The sequence below is a fragment of the Onychostruthus taczanowskii genome, unplaced genomic scaffold, assembly GCF_017590055.1.
Source record: "Onychostruthus taczanowskii isolate IOZ18803 unplaced genomic scaffold, ASM1759005v1 scaffold35, whole genome shotgun sequence".
Taxonomy (NCBI): Eukaryota; Metazoa; Chordata; class Aves; order Passeriformes; family Passeridae; genus Onychostruthus; species Onychostruthus taczanowskii.
The window spans coordinates 453,219-471,510 of NW_024500905.1; the positions used below are offsets into that span (position 1 = coordinate 453,219).

General features: G+C 43.7%; 2 protein-coding genes across 5 annotated transcripts in view; one reads left to right on the forward strand and one right to left on the reverse strand.

Annotated features, from left to right (window-relative positions):
* Nucleotides 1-1,042: 1,042 nt before the first annotated feature.
* On the forward strand, nucleotides 1,043-9,697 carry CSRP2 (cysteine and glycine rich protein 2). 2 transcript variants are annotated; one of them, XM_041411227.1, is made up of 6 exons: nucleotides 1,043-1,057; nucleotides 4,678-4,796; nucleotides 6,742-6,910; nucleotides 7,891-8,023; nucleotides 8,697-8,790; nucleotides 9,393-9,697. In XM_041411227.1, exons 2-6 carry the CDS (start codon nucleotides 4,685-4,687, stop codon nucleotides 9,467-9,469), a joined length of 585 nt encoding a protein of 194 aa, XP_041267161.1. In that variant the 5' UTR covers nucleotides 1,043-1,057; nucleotides 4,678-4,684; the 3' UTR covers nucleotides 9,470-9,697. The 2 variants fall into 2 exon arrangements, with proteins under 2 accessions (XP_041267161.1, XP_041267162.1); XM_041411228.1 differs by lacking the exon at nucleotides 1,043-1,057 and adding an exon at nucleotides 1,835-1,855.
* A 1,798-nt stretch (nucleotides 9,698-11,495) lies between these two features.
* ZDHHC17 (zinc finger DHHC-type palmitoyltransferase 17) overlaps nucleotides 11,496-18,292 on the reverse strand; it is a 64,719-nt gene continuing 57,922 nt past the window's right edge. For 2 of the 3 annotated variants that reach the window (XM_041411225.1, XM_041411226.1), the window contains exons 14-17: nucleotides 18,012-18,095; nucleotides 17,452-17,609; nucleotides 16,643-16,737; nucleotides 11,496-14,639 (exon numbers count right to left, since the gene is read on the reverse strand). In XM_041411225.1, the coding sequence (XP_041267159.1) occupies nucleotides 14,501-14,639; nucleotides 16,643-16,737; nucleotides 17,452-17,609; nucleotides 18,012-18,095 (476 nt within the window). In that variant the 3' untranslated portion in view covers nucleotides 11,496-14,500. The remainder of the gene's footprint in view (nucleotides 14,640-16,642; nucleotides 16,738-17,451; nucleotides 17,610-18,011; nucleotides 18,096-18,292) is intronic. The other variant, XR_005953183.1, reaches the window with a different exon arrangement.

Consider the following 18,292-nt stretch of genomic DNA (forward strand, 5'->3'; position numbering starts at 1 on the left):
GCACAGTCTGGTCATTCAAGATTCATTACAAATAAAACCGGAAAGCAAAAAATCTCAGCAAGTTGCAGCTGCCAGCACGCAGGCAGCAGTACTTGGAAAGAACATTTTAAGGGGAGGGAAGAGGTAACCCTTCTCATTCTCTGACCTGGTGTGGAGGTCATTTTCAGTCATCTCACAGTCCAGGCAGTTTGGGCCCAGGTGGCACGTCACCCAGTGTCTGTGCCAGCAGCTCCGTGGGATCTCTCACCCCAGCCAGCACACAGCCCACCTCACTGCACAGTGCTTGTGCAGGAGGGCTCGTAGGTGCTGCCTCCACCAAGCTCGCTGGGCTTCATTCCTGGGGCTCCATCTCTGGTCTGTGTGAAAAGGTCGCTCCCATGCTGCTTGGCATTCCTGTGGGCAAGAGTAGGTGATTTAGTATTGGATTAATAACGAGCAGGGGATAAATCCACATCTCCCGCAAGACATAGGGAGCCCTGTGCATGATCCTGAAACTGACAGAGCCAGTGTGCAACAGCCCTGGGAAACTGGGAGATGGGGACACTTATAAAAAGCAGCTGAAGCCCCGGGCAGTTTTCTCCAGCATGCTGTAGTCAGCCCTAATTGCCGGCCTTTTGTGAAACTATTAAGGCCCCTCCTAATCAGTCCCCACTGGAGCAGTGGTTCGGCGGCAGCTGCGGTGCCGAGTCCTCGAGGCTCCCACGAACCGGGCACGGACTCCCACAGCAGCCTTCTCCGGCTCCTCACGTCCTGGGAAACCTCTTTCCCGACCCCTGCATCCTTTCCCTGTGCTCTGGGGAAACACGGTCACGGAGCCTGCAAGTATGTCAAGCAAAATCCCAAAACTAGGTAAAATCACAAGCTGGGTCCGGCGGTGCGAGGCTGCAGCTGAGACATCTCCTCCTGCCGCCCGGGCAAGGCCGACCCCTCCATCCCCGGCCTCGGCCGGCCCAGCGCGGGCAGGGCCAGCAGCGGGGCCGGGCCCTCCTGGCTCCGCCCCGGCCCTTTAAGGCGCCTTGGGGCCGCGCCGTGCTGAGCGGCGCCGAGCCGAGCCGAGGTGAGTGCCGGGGCAGGGCGGACCGGCCCCCGGTCCGGGCAGCGGTCGGGGGTGGCGAGCGGCACAAGCCGAGCCGGGGCCAGGGCGGGGGGCGATGCTCACCTGGTCCGCTGCTTGGCTGCTCTAGTGATGGAGCTGCCACGCACCGGGCTTCCCCGACGGGCCGCCGAAAAAGCCGTCTAGGATAACCGGATAGCCTGGAATTCTTGCTTGTCTGTCTTGCGGCTGGCTTAGGTCTCCTGAATCAGAGCCGCTGTTAACATACGGGTCGGAAAGGACTTGGCGGCTGCCGTGGCTTGTCCCGTGGATGACGTGCTGGCTACAAGCAGCTGCCATCAAGCCGCAGCAGACAGCCAGAATTATTGGTGTTGGCAGTGAGATCCACCTGGATTTTAATTGCTGCTTTTCTGCTCCCCAGAGGCCTGCATGAAGTAGCCAGAGAGTCCCGAGGGAGCAGGGTAGGCTTGAGGCGGGGCTGGAGGTCTGAACGTGCTCCCCGCGGGGCTCGGGAAGGAGCCCGGGCAGCGCTGCTGCGGGGCGGTGGGCTGGTGCCCTGTCCCGGGGCAGCGCTGCTGAGGGGCGGCGGGCCGGGCCGGAGCGCTGTCCCGGGACACAGCTGCTGCAGGACACCGGCCCTCGGCCCTGAGGCGCCTCCGGAGCACCGCTGCCAGGAGAGAGCTCCTGCTGTTGAGTAACTGAGGAAATATTGCCCTTCTTCCCACGCAAGAGTCATAGGAACATCACGGGGAGGATAAATGGAAATACCTTCTCTGAAAGAGAATACGGTTACCTTGACGGGTAGCGACTTCAGTTTCTTTTTATTTTTCATTTAATGAATTCCCAAAACTCTTATCAGAAGTTTTGCGTTAGCTAATGGTTGTCGGGTCGTCTAGTATTCTGTCTCTCAAGGAGAAGAAAGGGTGGAGCTGCACTCTGTGTTGCCCAATATTGCATGTGAAATCTGGGGCAAAGCTGGGGAAACCTGATTCGGGTCCTCAGCTCTAGTTTGCATGAAAACTAAATTATTGTTTGCTGACAAAACGATTAAAATAATGTAGGCTCATGTAAATGCACAATAGAACATGAGCATGGTGGTGATGAGAGGAAAAGACAGAAGTAGTTCTTGTACCAAATACCATTTACATTTTGGAAAGTGTACAGAGTGGAAAGGAATCTCTTCTCCTTTTCTTTCCTTTTTTTTCTTCCCAGTCCATGCATTCCTTTTCCAAAGCGTTCTGCAGCCTATATTCTCTTTAGCTAAGGACGCTCTTTGCTGTGATTGATGTCAGCTGCTGTGCAGTAGCACAGCCAAGCACTTGGATAAAAGAAATGGAATCTTGATTTTTAGACTGTACAGTTGTGCCAAGAATGACAAAAGCAAAGTGGGAAATGCCATAAAACTAATTTTATGAGCCAGGTCAGCGTATTAGTGCTAAACCATGGAGCAGTAATGATGCTAATCCCATGGAAATATTAAACAAAGGGCTATCTCAGTAATTGGTGTCAGTGTGCAAATGGCACTGCTCAGCCACTCTGAGCAAGTTTCCTAAGCTGTTGCTTAGGAATGTACCTAAGGTGCCCCAATTTAGATTAATAAACTAATCTTATTTTCCCACATGCCATGAATGGCTGTCTGCCTGTCTTGGACAAAGGTCTTGTAGCAGCTGCCTGGCAGCATGTCTTACTTGGGAACCACACATCCTACCTTGCATCCCTAAAACTGCTGAACTGCTGCTCGTGCTGCTGGGGTGGGAGGCTTGTTTTACCAAGGAAGATGGGTCACATAATTCAGGTTTAGCCAAAACTGCTGCTCTCAGTTGTGGCTGGGGAGTCTGCTCTGCCTTGCCTGGGGTGCGAGGCAGCTCGCTCTGCACTGAGGCCTGTGCCACACGTTGGGAGAAGAGCTCCTTAGAGAAAGGAGCTCTTGAAGCAAAGTGCTCCTCTCTGGCTCCCTGGGGTGGCACTTCCAGTTCCTCTCTATTGACAAGATACGCAACTGGAGATTGGTCATCCTCTGCTTCTGGCTCAGAGGGATGAGGGCAGAGTTAGCTGAAGGCAGCAGGCTTTGTCTGTATCTTCTCCTTGTCAGGCCCAGGAGAGCTTCTCAGGGCAACTGAAGGTGGGTTTCGCAGAAAAAGCCAGAAGCTCCCAAGAAATTCCTTCCCAGCCTCCGTCCCTGATCATTGACCTGTACTGCAGTGCTGCTGTGGGGACTCTGCAGGGAGGGAATGCTCTTGCTAGTGGGGTAGGGTGGCAGGAGGTGCCTTTTGGGCTTCCAGTGGGCAAACCATGGTCCTCGTCCAAAAACCCTGGGTGAATCAGTGAGGATCACTGGGGTGATGAGTGCTGAGCAGCTCTGCTGGGTTAAGCTCTGGAGGCAGTAACCCTGTCTGGCTGCTGTTGGCCTCTGTGCTGGTGAGAGGTGGTGGTGCTGAGCTGCAGGAGAGCAAGCCAGCATTAAACAGCAGTTACAAGCCAAGGACAGTTCAGGCTGACAGCAAGATGAGCCTTCAGCAAACACAGCTTTGTTAGCTCACGGTGGTGGTGGCGGGAGGAAAGCCCCAAAAAATCTGGGCAGGGCTCCGCTTTGGAGCTGTAACCCCAGACAGTTATGGGAGGAGCTGGTGGGGAACCGCTGATGGTGGTGCCAGAGAGTGCAGGGGAGTTCGGCAGGGAGCAGATCAGCTTGAGATGGGACAGCTACTGCTTCTGGTTTAATGTAAGAGTCTGTCCCCAAGGCTACAGGTTGACACAGTGGGTGAGATGTCTGTCCCCACAGTTTTCTGAGTGTCCATTGCAAGTAATGCATGAGAGGGGGTTTCACTTCCTTTTAAATCAGCTGTGGCTATTTGAACAGTTGGGTTTGGTTGATATATTGGCCTGGTAAAGGTCCAGTTCATGTAACAGGGGGGGAATCCCTGGAAAATAATCCCCCTTAAACTTCTTTGAAGTGCAGGTGTGATCTGAAAGGAACTCAGAATGTTCCTACAACCCTAATAAGTGGTTTTCTGGTGAAGTGAACTTTGGCTTGTACCACATCCCAAATGACAGGCCCTGCAGTAAAACAAAATGCCCTTGTTGGTACAATTGGTTTGCTTCTATCAGGCAAGAGGCCCAGCATTAGTGAAGCATAGAAACTGAAATTATATCCATCTGGGGGGGCATTCGTTCCAGGTACAGTAAAGCTCTTGTGCATGAAACTGTAATTTGTGCATATCCAATTTATGTAACTTTCACAATCCCCAGGCAGGGATAGAGGACATGGCTCGTGAAGACTGTGTCTCTGTTTTTCTTGCTGTTCAGCAGCAGTGGTCTCTGTTCCCCTTGCCAGTTCATCTGCTTTTACAAATAGCCGTAGAGAGCCTGCCTAAGTCTTTAAGTCTGGTCTGGCATCTGAAGAGCTGGGAAGTTGAACTGGTCCCAAAAACTTCTCACGCAGTGGAGGGTCATGTCTTTAAACAGTTGATGAAATTACAGAGTTGTGCTTTGATGCCACACAAACTTCACCGATCTGGTTTAAAGGAGCCTGTAAGCCCAGCTGTCCTGGGGCCGGGGTGTTGGAGGACACTGCATTTAACGAACGTCTCCCCTTCTCCCCTGCTGCCTGGCTGGGCACACAGAACCACCATGCCGAACTGGGGAGGTGGCAACAAATGCGGTGCCTGTGGCCGCACCGTCTACCACGCTGAGGAGGTGCAGTGCGACGGGAGGAGCTTCCACCGGTGCTGCTTCCTCTGCAGTAAGTATTCTCCTCCAAAATCTCTCCTGCCATAGCTGTGGGGGTCACAGCAGCAAGAGGCTGGTCCACAGGAGGTGTCCCAGACTCAGCTGGTACCTGTGACACCCTGGGGATGGCAGTGGCCAGAAGTGACTTTGTCCATCATGATTCCTGCTCCCCATGTGCTTTCTGGGCTTGGCAGTCCTGAGGGGAGAGCTCACCTCCTGGAGAGGTTTTGTCATACCAGGGGTGAGATGAACGTCTCAGAGCAAAGCACATCCATTTGCAGCACTCTTGCCAGCCTTTTCCTCAGGAGTCTAAGGGATCCTGAGGCTGGAAACCTGGCTTAAGTGTTACTCGTGCAGAGGAGGAAGGCCAGTGGCAGAGCCTTGTTTGCACTGATCTGAGCTCAGCTGGGCTTCTCCCTGTGGTCCTGGGGCTGTCAGAAGCTGAAGGAATAGTTATCAAACTGCTGCCCTGGAGTCCTGTGCAGACCAGGACAGCAGTGCTCACGAGCACAGCCGAGTTGTTGATGCTTTAGCACAGCCAGAAGCCTAAACTTTCTTGGCACAGAGGCCTGTGGTTTATTTCAGATGAAAGGAGTCCAAAGCATTATTTTCCAGTCCAACCAACAAGCCCAGTGAGGCATTGAAAATCACTTTCTGTGCTGAAAATACCTCTGCTTAGATGAAGGGAACAAAGGGTCTCTGTGAATCAGAGGCTCCTACTTTGCAAGCAGACAGCCTCTCTGTTTGAATCAGAGAATTTTACCTTGTTGCAAACATCAGGTACTCTTTTTCCCCACTTGTTGGTGATTAATACATATGGACAGAGCTAGGGTTTAGCCTTATATTGGCTGCAGTTACAGCTGTGCCTCTCAAACGAGTTTGCTATTAAGTCTGCTGCCTAACCTTGGTGTGCTGTGCTGGCATTGAGAGCCCTGGCTCTCAATGCCAGCACACCTACACTCCTTTCCTTGAGCTCTACAGTGGTTACAAAAAACAAAGATTAGATGCCTCGGCTGCCTCATTTTCAGCCTTTTATGGGAGTTACTATTAAAAGAAACCTGGAACTTGCAGTCAAACAATGGCTCTAGTGTGTCTGAATACATGGTTTTCCGTAGTGCATACTTCTGTTGGGGTTAAAGTCCGTAGGCTTAACAAACATGTATTAATTGATTTACCTCTTGGATATTAGTGTCTTATAAAAAGAACCTTGGAGCTAATGATTGCCATAAGCAAAAGTCACCCAATGTTTTGCAGACATTAAAATATTTAAACAAGAAATTAATGAGGGCATTTCTTTTTTTCTCCCCAAAATTCTTTTCCATGGACATAATGCTGTTGCAGATGGAAAGAGCATGCCAGTTGGCATACAAAAGGAGGTTTAAGAAGGAAATACTTCTCCCTTCTACTGTAACCTTGAGTAGAGGGCTTGCATTGTGCTGGAGGACGATTTAGGAATGCCAGAAAAGCACAGCCCCTCCGGTGACAGCTGTGAACCAGCCCCAGCTCTGCCCTGAAGCAGTACTGAGGTGGGGGGTGGGAAACCTTGACGATTTGGATTTTTTCCCAACCCCACCCTGGCCAAAAGGGCAGAACACGGGCTTTTCTGTACTGATAGGCTTTTGCTTCATGCTGTATGGCATCTGTCAAGGGAAACTGCTGACCGCCCTCTCTGGGTTTCTGAGCAGCCTCGTTCATCAAACCACGGCAAGTTTCCAGGCTTTAAATGTCATGGTCATTAAAAGGTGGCAGGGAATAGAGCCCTTTATGGGGCTAAGCATAATTCACAAATTCAAACAGCAACTTGCTCCCTCTAATCTCTGGTGGTCCCACTGCCTAATGGGAAGAATTTTGGACAGGGAAAACTATAACATCACTTCTCACTTGATTTTTGGCTTACTATGTGTGCTGATGGAAATAGTCCCTTAAGGCAGTTTAATTTTTTTTCTTTTTACCTTCAGTGGTCTGCCGGAAAAACTTGGACAGCACAACTGTAGCAATTCATGATGCTGAAGTTTACTGCAAATCTTGCTATGGGAAAAAGTATGGCCCAAAAGGTTATGGATATGGCCAAGGGGCAGGCACGCTGAACATGGACAGGGGAGAGAGACTAGGCATCAAGCCTGAGAGGTGAGTGAACTGAGCTGGAGGGTGCATGGCCCTTGTCCTTCAGTACTATTTTCAGAGGAGTCTTTCAGGCTGGATTTTGTTTATGTTCATGTTTGGAATAGAAATGCTGAAAAATACCCCAGTCTAGTTGAATGCAGGGCATTGAACCTGCGTTGCACAAAGCTCCCACTGGTGACTGTGTGAGTTGGAACAGTAGAAGCAGGAGTTAGTGCAAGCAAGGACACGCTCATCTTATGAATGAGCCATAGGGGACTGGATTATGGAGCTGCTGATGGCATTGCATGAGCTCACAGAGGTGAGTCTGGGTGTCACATTGCTCTCCTGTTCAACAGGTTCTTGCAGGGATGGATTTGGACAGCTGAGAATCTGGGGCTACAAGCAGAATGAATTTTTAACTGGCAAATGAAGAATCATTTGTGTTTAATTATAGCCAAAACCAAAAGTCACATTAAATAGTAAACTCTCCTAATCTGATTAAGTTCTTGCTGTAAAGCAGACCGTGTGGAAAGAAGCTGAGATACGTCTCACAACTTGCTTCATGCAAGTTCCAAAATTATTGCTTAATGTTTATATGATATATGCTCTGCAGCCAGGTTCAGTGATCCATTCAGGTTCCTGATTATAATCAATGGACAGGGACTTAATGGAATTATTTGTAGCTTACTATCTGAAAAATCCACGTTCTGATGGAGTTCAGTTCTTCTAGATAAGTGAAAAGGGGAAGGCTCCTCAGGAAATGAGCTTTCACAGTAGCTTCTTCTTGTCCTTTAAAGCATAGCCTTTCTTTTCTTCTTGTTGTGGCTTTGGTTTTTTCCCTACCAAGTGTAACTGGATAGCCTTGCTGGTAACTTATTTCTCCAGTTTTACAGGAGTACTGTATTCTGTACCATGTGCTGGGTGCTGGTCTGTTCATGTTGCTAAGCAGAGCAAGAGATCATTTAGTAAAAGAGCAGAGAAAACAAATGTCCTGTTTCTTTCAGCATGCCTTCTCCTCACCGGCCCACCACAAATCCAAACCCTTCCAAGTTCGCTCAGAAGTTTGGAGGGACAGAGAAATGCTCTAGGTGTGGTGATTCTGTTTATGCAGCAGAGAAAGTAATAGGAGCTGGAAAGGTAAGGAACTGCATGTGCTGTTTTGTACCTGCTATGTGGACTTTAAATTGAGCAAGGTGTGTTATATCAGTCCCAGAAGGGAACCAACTGCAGGGCAGTTACCTTAAAATTGCATTTCTTTGCACTGGAAATAGTCAAATCAATCAACTTAATTGAAAAAAAAAAAAAAAAAAAGGCACTTGAAATGCAGGGTGAAGAGTGGTCACCTTAGATTTCAGAGGTGAGGATTTTATATTGTCTCATGCTAGAGACTTGAAGCAAATGACATAAGCCCCCTCCCACCCAGAAGAAACAATCTTTAGGTGTGCAGCTTGTGAGGGAGGCTGAATATTTCATCTAAAGGGGGATGGTCTCTGAAAATACCATGTTAATCTCTATGTCAGGCTGCCAGCTGTCTGACTCACTTGCTGCAGAGAGCCAAGATGTGCTCTGAATTGATCACAGCAAGCCCATACCTTTCAGAATGCTGCTCTGGGCTGGATGCTGGGTGGATTCTGGGGCTTTGTGCTGCTCACAGAAATGCAGATGCTCTTGTCTGCTACTGGTGCACTTCAGCTGCTTTTCATTGCACCAGTCTCTAATCAATAGTGATGTAGACACCTCCAGTTAATGTGTTTTTTTACCAACTTGGGCATCCTGTGTATTAATACTATCTTCTTTATTTTTTCTCTAGCCATGGCACAAGAACTGCTTCCGATGTGCCAAGTGTGGCAAAAGCCTAGAATCTACAACCCTAACTGAAAAAGAGGGAGAAATCTATTGTAAAGGTGAGAAAAGAAGCAAAGAGCATTTGTTTATGATTCAAGATGCCTTACAAGGACAGTCAATATCTTGCTGATATAAGAAATTTCAGGCTTATGTTCACATGGAAGTGCTCTGTAAGTCATAGCAAGAGCAAAAAAAATAGAGTAAAAATGTAATAGATATTACTAAAGCTGCTGCTAGTCAGCAGCTTTAGTATCTGCATCAAGTAAAACATCACATACTGAGAAATGCAGCAGCAGCCTTGCCCTGTGCCTGATCAGAGTAAGGAAACAAGCCAGCAAGCATTATGCTCTGCCTTCTTGAGTGGTTGTGGATATAAACTTGATCCACACAGTGGTTTGATGACAGCAAATGCCTTAACAGATACCAAGCCACAGACCTGACCTGTGAACTGCTCTCACACAGTGGGCTGGGAGCTACGCAGACTTGGCTACCGAGTCCAGTGCTGTTAGTTATGTAGCCTAACAAAATGTTTCTAAGTGTTGCTTCCCAGAGGAATATTCTAGTGACTAAGGAGAAGCTGCTGAGAGGCTTAGCCCAGACAGTGCTGTTATTAATTAATGTGCCAGAAGACTCAGCTACTGCGTGTTCATCTTTCTCACAGGTTGTTATGCGAAGAACTTTGGCCCCAAGGGATTTGGGTATGGCCAGGGAGCAGGTGCCCTTGTTCACGCCCAGTGAGGGGGCTAAAAACGCCTTCCAGCTCTGCTGCGATCGTGCCAGAAGGAACAAGAGTTTCCCAAATGTTACTAACTACTGTGAAACAGATACTAGTTACTGTAGTGTACCTTCAGCCAATGATTTTAAAAACAAACACACACACTGCTTTTTTCTTTGCCTTGTGTATCACACTGTAACACTATTAATACTGAGTATCAATTCAATAAAGCTTTGCTTGTTGATATACCCCAAGTGTTGCCTACTTGGTCATCAATAAATGTGAGAGGAGTGTTGCTGGGTACTTCAGGGGTGGAAGAATGATGCTTTATAGACTTGATGCACAGCTCTGCTGAAAGCTGGACATACAGAGTCATGGCCTTCAGAGCTGAATAACTCTCCAGTATCACACCATAATGTATGTGTGCAAGGCACAAAAGCAGTAAATCTTAATCTACTGCTCTGTATGGTGACACAGCTCTGAAAGTGATAGATAAGGGGTACCTGTGTGCCTAAATGGCTGCCTGTCTCTGGCACAGGGTCTCTAGCAAATGAAAACCAAACCATAATATTCTAGGGGGCTGAGCGTGCTGCGGTACTGAGGTTATGCACAGAACTTACTGTGCAGGAATACTTCACCAAGACAGCTGCACATCAAGAAGTTAGGTTAAAATAAAAAAGAACTTTGAAACTCTTGTCTGGTTTGAGAAGCAAGCTGATACTTTTTTGGGATAAAAGAACCCTTCACAACACTGAATTTATGGAAACACATATAACTGGCACTGGGACTGCTGCAATGACACATTAAGCAAGTGTGTCAGCATGGTCTAAAGCAGTTTCAAACAACATCTATGACCACGGTCTGAGGCAGTGAAGCAGTTCGAGCCAAAAGCCTAATTAGAAAAATATGTACTACTCTAATACACAAAGAGCATTTTGTACAGGTTATAAAAGAACCATGTGGATGGGAGGAAAAACAAGCCAGCTCAGTGACCCAAGAGCTTGTCCAGTTCACAGAGCAGGAAAGATTAGAGCTGAAAAAGACAAGCAGCATATTTCAGGTGGGAGTGAGGCAGCAAACAACAGCACAGCCTAGGAAACCTAGGAAAAACTCTCAGTCCTGCTACTCATACCATCGACATTGCTTTCATAGCAAGGAAGTCTGAATTTACTAAAAGGCAGCTAATGGGAGGTGCAAGGCACTGAACTGTAGTTGAGGTATAATGAGGGTGCAGAGGACTGGCTTCTTTCCAAAAAACCCCAAACCCAGGAATCAGCTTTCAAATCATCAGGACTCCCAAGCACAGCAATTCCTCTGATGGAGCACTGCACATCTTGGATGGAGATCTTCAGCACAGGTCAAAGTCTTCCCTGGTCATTTCCTGACAAGCCTTCCGGTCAGCCCGGACACAGCCTCACCAGGAACACTGCTTGGGGAAGGGGAGAACACCACCACCAATTCTCAGTGTCAATACCAAAACAGGACTCCGTGGAAAACACTTTTTTCCTCCCTTTAGATGTGCTCCTATGTCCTAGCCTTACACTTTAATACACACTGCTGGTTATAAATATCCTAATTAGATTCGAACTCGATTGTTACCTTGTTTCTTCTCAAACCCTAACCTTTAGCACGGATCAGAACAGCCAAGGCAGTCTGTGTCCTGCAAGTGCCACCCTAAAGCACTCATCTTGGTGACACATCCTAGCCCCATGTAGATCCTAGCTGACCCTTAGAATACCTCAAACGTCATTATGTAAGTATATCAGGCCACATGAAACATTCCCTAGATGGAGTTCTCCCTTAAGAAATGTTACCTTGCCAGCAGGCTTCACTCAAAAGACAGGAATATTTAATTGGTGAATGCCAACTTCAATTGGTAGTACAAAGGTGTAATTTACCACAGTAGTAACTCATAGGATTTTGCATCTGCACAGATTTGAGTGCATGCCATCTGTAAGACACCTGTACATTTTTCCAGAAAGGCTTCTGAAACTGGACACCAACTACACTGTATGAAATTACACCCCAAGTCAATACAAACACTGCATCTAAGAGTCAATATTTATTTGATTAATAACTTACAAAATTTAACAGATTTAATTTATGTAAGGAGAGCTAGTTTATTACACATTTTACAGATTCTTTTTGTTCACAATGTAATACACATCAAGATCTCGACAGTATTAAAATAATACTTGGCACAGTTATAAATAATATACAAAAAAATCCACAGCTTAAAATGTAGTGATGCTGTTTTACACATTAATTGAAAAAAAAAATCTGGTGGACATCAAAGAATACAAAAACCTGCAAAGAAACAGCACATGTTTAGGGCCAAGACAAAATTCCTATTTATTCTACCTATGTCAGATTAAGTTGGTCTGATCTGCTGTTGGTCTGGATCAGCTTAAGTGTCAGAAGCAATGCAGTTTTGGTTCAACTAGTGAATTTTTAGTTTGATAACTTGACAGAAAAAATGCTGCATAGTTGGCTCCCCCCTGCTTGCTTTATGATTTCCCATCAACAATTCAGTGTTACTCAAGACAAGTTACATTTTGCACTGGAAACTTCATACATCCCAAATCCATATATGCATGTTAATTTTCACAACTACCTACTATCACTCAGATTTTGGAGGTCTCAACAAATCTATCACCAGAGAGCTACTGACATGTAAATAGGGCAGAACTTGCTGCGCGCTACCCAGGATCACCTCTTGTTTTGCAAACATTTTTGACATGGAGTGCATGATACAATTCATGGCATTTAATGTTACTGGGCAAATATGACCAAAACTTGCATCATGCACTGAACTGCTCTTCTGGTGGCTGGGTGATATTTTATAAAGTGTATTGAAGCTCCTCAAGTCAACCGACCCCCAACTAAAATGTGAAAAAAAAATGAATGAACAAATATGCAGAACATCATTGGTGATTAAAACAAACCATAGTGTAAAGCTTTCATGCTTTTTTTCTGATTAGAAAAAAATATGAATAACTGAAGTCAATTGTTTTCACAGAAATAGAGCATGTTTTTGTTAGGATTACAAATTTTGTCTGACAACAGTAGCCAAAGCTTCTTCATCCCTATACCCAAACCTCTCCTGTTAAAAGTGTCCCAGAAAACATTGATTTTTCCAGTATTAAACATTCAAGGACTCTAATGCTGCACTTCTGTAAATCCTGATATCTGGTACTTGCAAACTAAGTGTGTGTCTTGAGATCAATGAACAACTACAGAAAAAATGTTTACTTGCAAATACTGAACATCAACTATTTACAGTTTCACTGCTCCTCCTACTAAGGCAAGGGCCGGGAATACCACTAGATTGCTTTATTACCTGTAATCTGCGTATTACAGAAAACGCTAATTTTGCCAAGCATCAAACATGCAGTGAATTTGCAGGGCGTAATGCCTATTAACAGCAATATTTAACATCACTAAAAGCTCATTAGATATCTTCCTATACTTTTTTGGTTGAATAAAATGAAAATGAGCAGCTTTAAATACACTAAACACACACTCACAGAGAGAAAACTATTTGATAAATTATTTATATACAGATACACATTCTTTACACTGGTCTCAGACATCTGCTTTCAGGACCCTCCCCAAACTCCCCTCACAGGTTCCTTGAACCACTGGGTTGCTACAGCACTTAGAAGAGAACTAAACTGATTCTCAGTCTCTCTGTAAACAATAGTTAAGGAAGCAGTGAACAATTCACTATGAGTATATGAAAACACCATAACAAAAATCAGTGCATCACATTCAAGAAAAGCCCCTTTGGAATGCAATTTCAGATCATTCCTTACCTTCCAAACACATCTGTAGCATGAGAACTTAAAAACAGAAATTAAGGGTGATTTCCACGTGCCAATACACCATCTTCTTCAGAACACTGCTCTGCATTTTCTGTGTGCACGTGCCATTATGGGGATTCATAATTTTTTGTTTTTGTTAAAGTTGGGTTCCATTATTTCACATCCAAATGAAATAAGCATTTCAGGCAACTTTGGGTTCTTCTTCTCCAATTGCATTCAATTTAAAACTATCTTGTCTTTTTGTAACTGAGATTTTTGTTACATTTGTAGTATCTCACATGTAATTTCTCTTCCAACATGTCTCCAAATACACTTCACTGTTCTGTATGAGGACCAAACCTAATACTAAAACATTGCTAATCTGTAAGTTGCTTATACAATTACTTCAAAGATAATTATTTTTTCCCACTTTTTTTTCCCTGAACATTATATACTGTAAACTAATTTTACAGGTGCATCATGCATTTAGGCAGGGCTTTAACTTTGACAGAAAAGCTTTCCTTGTTGGCGCAGCTGTTTATTTCAGACTACATTATTTCAGAACAGGGTTATTACAAGTATTTAGTTGTACCACTAACTGGTGGCAGAAACAATCACCAAAAAACGTGGGCAACATATTTTTACTCAACATTATCTGACGTGCCCTACTGCTATAACTTAACATGTTACAGGGGATCCCCACCACAGGATGTTTATAACAGTACTGAAAAACCCATTTTTCAATGTACATACTACTACAGAAAATCTGTATTAAAAAAATCACATTACAGGAACTACAACATAGCGATCAGTGAACTCCATATCATGAAATTTAGTTTTATATTCTAGATTCTTGTTTCAGTGGAATTATTGATATTGGGATACAAATTTTTCTGCTCAGCACAATATAACTACTTATGTCAATACTTCAATAATCTCATGCTCCATTGTGAAAGACCTTAAATAAAAAACCCGATAACAAATACTGTGAATATGTTGTCATGAATAATTCTCATGTTAAGAACTGTTAAAATCCCTTTTTGATCTTCCTCCTCTTCCTTATCAGGTTTGGCAGTTTATTCTGTCCATTTTTACTTTTGTTAATAAAATTCTGATGAAGAGAAGGTACCTTTATGATTCATCATCAGCCTTACACATAGCATGCTACTCTTCAAGGGATGCGGAGTCGAGAGAGACAGAAAATTTTTCAGGCACCACTCAGGATGATATGCTCACAGGACGAAGGTGGTGCTACACTAGCTGGTAGCCTGATCCTGAAGTTTGGTCATATTCTATTGTATACTGCCTTGTCCAGTCCACAATAACAGGCCGAAAAAGACCACAGCATCTGAATTCAAAGAAGTCTATAATGTTCCTTATACATCCATGGCTAAAAACAAAAGAAAAAAACACATTAGCAAGCAGTATCACAGCCTACCTACAAATTTGATACTTCACCCTTAAAATTTCTAAGTTCAGAAAATGAGCTCTGTTCAGAATTTTTCTCATACTTGATAAGCAAGTTGATGAAAAAGTTCTGAAATAAGAAGTGGTCACCAGACTGGTGAATGTTTGATCCTTGGGTATAATCAAGACGCCAACTTTCTTCCATTATCTACCAAAACATGTTTTTAGCAGTCCATGTTGCATCACCATATAGCACAACCTGGTAGTTCAGATCCTGTTCTAAGAGGACAGTTGCGTTGTACAGATGGATGCAAAACAAAATGGCATGAAATTAATGTCTTCCTAGAGTAATTTCCATATTTATTGGTATCTGTTTCTGCATACATACTGCTTCACCAGCTGCAGGTCTAAAATCAACCAGGTCCCTTGACAACACAAAATTAAGAAAGCATGATCTGAATTAAATGAACTAGTCAAGCACTTTCTGTGGCTGAATCAATTAACTGTCAAATATTTAAGAAACCTACATAAAAACTCCCAACATGCTGGGGATTTTTAACTTAATTAGACATGGGCTGAATAGATCATAGCTTTCTGGAAGAGAAGTTCATGTAATGATATATGAGAGAGCAGGTCTAAGCAAAAAGAGACGAAACTATAGATGTCAATGCTTCATGTGACAGGTGATGCTAAGTCAGTTATTTCAGACATCTGGTGTTATTTTCAGGTGTAATTTTTATAATAGCAGTTTTTCAGTTAAAATGATTCGTGAATGTGACAGTAATTTGGGATGAAACCAGCACTTTTTTCCTATCCTATGCACCACCCCGTGTTTTCCAGGCAAATTATCTGGTTTTGTTACAACTCTAATCTGTAGAACACTTCAACTACACAGAGATGCTTGTTTACTTCTCACTACAAGTTTTCTATGAAAATATAAAAGAAAAAAACACACAAATTCCTAGCACAGAAATCCATCTGCTACAGAACAGAATCACGGAATGGGCAGGTTGAAAGGTACCACAGTGGGTCCCTGGTTCAGCCAGGGTCATCCTAGATCTCATTGCACAGGATTGTGTGAATACATGCTGACTACTCCTGATCACAATTTCCATCTCCCATCTCCTTTACCCTGGGTGGCACCAGAAAGAGCAGCAGCTCCCACAGGAGACACAGCATATGCAGCAGGATGAGAGGTGCTTTTTTTGTTTTCCATCTCATTTTGTAACATGCTCTCAACCCAGCAATATACCAGCTTCATGTCTTCATTTATGTCCTGCTTTGCCTCCACAAACTGCTCCATTACCCCATATTCCCAGTCCTGTCTCAGTGCTATTTCATCCCTGAGCCCCCATCTTTCATCTTGCACCTTCATCACTACAGAAACCAGAATCCCAACCTACTCTTTTACACATTGATGCCCAAAAACTGTATACAACAGCTTGCTCTCACCCATGCAACATCCACTTCGGTTCCTGGGACATCCTGCTCCCTCCCCACAAATAGCTTTGGCCATGCTCTTCCTGATCAATAGGAAGAAAGAGAAGCCTCTTTTCTCACAGTGGAGAGAAAGAGCAGCTACTGCATAGAGCAACTTCAACAGCACAGTAAATATTACTCAGGAGAAAGTGCCCGGTGTGGAAATGAATGTCCAGGTCAACACAGACATGCTGCAGTAAGCAACTACCTCTGGTTTGAGCATTTGCTTTATAAAGAGGATATTTATTTCCCCATCAACTCTACAGTGAAATACAACCAGTGCTGGAAAACATTCTTCTCAGTGTTTATGCACCCTACACTACAAAACATTAATCACTTCCTTTAACTGGACAGAATGCGTGACTGAAAATAGCTGACAAGATTCAGCACTCCAAGTAGAGAAAATAGTCTGGAAGTACTCAGGTGTGTTCTGTTTCAACAAGCAATATGATTCAAATGTATGCAAGGCTACACAAATAAGAAATTGGTATATGCTTCAAAACTTACTTGAATGGGCTTTCAATAGATGTGGTTGTAACTTTAAAGTGCTTATATCTTCTTGCATTCATCCTTTCATTTGTTGTGATACCCAAGCAAGAGATCTTAAGACAGGAAGAATAAGTAATTTAGCTCACATAAAAATATACAACAAAGTACTGTATGAGACAGACTGAAAAAGGACCAAATTTACTGGTTTAAATTTATTTTTAGAGAAACGAGTTTTTGACTGGGGAAATTATCAGAAGCAAACATAAACTGTAAGAATTTGAAACTGATATATGTTGTAAGTAACAAATATTGTAAAAATGGAGGACAAAACTTAAACTTCCTGAAAAGTTGTACCTAAGCCATAGAGGATAATTTCTATTTTAAGGAAATCTTCTGGAAAGATTAAGTCTCATGGTTCAGAAAACTTGGGTTTGGTCAGATTAGAGTATAATAATACGGCTTCAACTCACATTGAAGCAGTGTTAAGAAATTATTGCATCCTCTTTCAAGCTACCACTCCCTTTCTACTAATAACATACAGCATTATTACACGTTGGCCCCACAGCTCTTACCCTCCATTAGTCTTTATTGTCTTTTAGTGGTCTGTTTTACCTTTTTGCCATTTTGAGAATGGAGAGCAGGAGGCAGGTATTTTAACCTCTTGCACAAAAAATACTGTGAGACAGCAGATGCTTGTCTCCTCCATCAAGGCTGAGAGATTAAACTTGGTCTAGCACAATGAACATGAAAATTTAAATGATAGAACTATTTGACATTCTTATGTCACTCCCAAGACACAGCATTATGAGTGAGGTGCTCTTCCATACCTGATACATCTGACACATGAGTAACACAGCCACCCACATGAAGTGAAACACACTGTTTAGAAACATCCAAAACATCCAGGGAGAACAGGTAGCAATCTGTGTAACGTAGGTCCAAAATCCATCCTTTGTGTAACTTGTCTCACAGTGGAAACCCCAGTCTAGAGGAAAATAAAAAGTCAAAAAATATACGAAGATTTAGGGTATGTTTGTTTTACAGCAACATATAATGCCCACATTAGAATGCGTTAAATTAAATAAGTGCCAGAATTAAATAAGGTAAGTGCCAGAATTCTGAGCTTTACTTGCTCTCTCTTGCTTTCCCAACTCCTTGAAACATGACACATGCACATACTTGTCTGTGATGAAGAAAAAAAGATTTAGAACAAGAAAAACATCTTCTAAATTAAAATACCCAATATAATCAAATATTAATGTGCAGTTCAATTCCAGGATAAAAATACCCAAAACTATGATAATGCAAAGATCTATAAAAATCCATATGAGGAGATAAAGCTTTTAGAAGCAATTAAAAAAAAAGCCAGAAAATCACATTTACTCACAAGAGATACATCCATAGATCATCCAGCAGATCATAAAAAGCAGGAAGAACAGGTATCCCATAAAATAGCGATGGTTCCCTGCTCCTAAAGTTGCACAACAGGGACCAAATTACTACACTTTCAGCAGCAGAAGGACAACATTACACCAAAAAGTTTAATTGCTTCCTTAGAAGTACTGCTTATTATCTTATATAGAAACATTATGCTACAATATTAAGCCCCTACAACTTCAAGACTGTGAAATGAGCTGGTTTACTTATGATTTTTCTTTTATTTCTCAG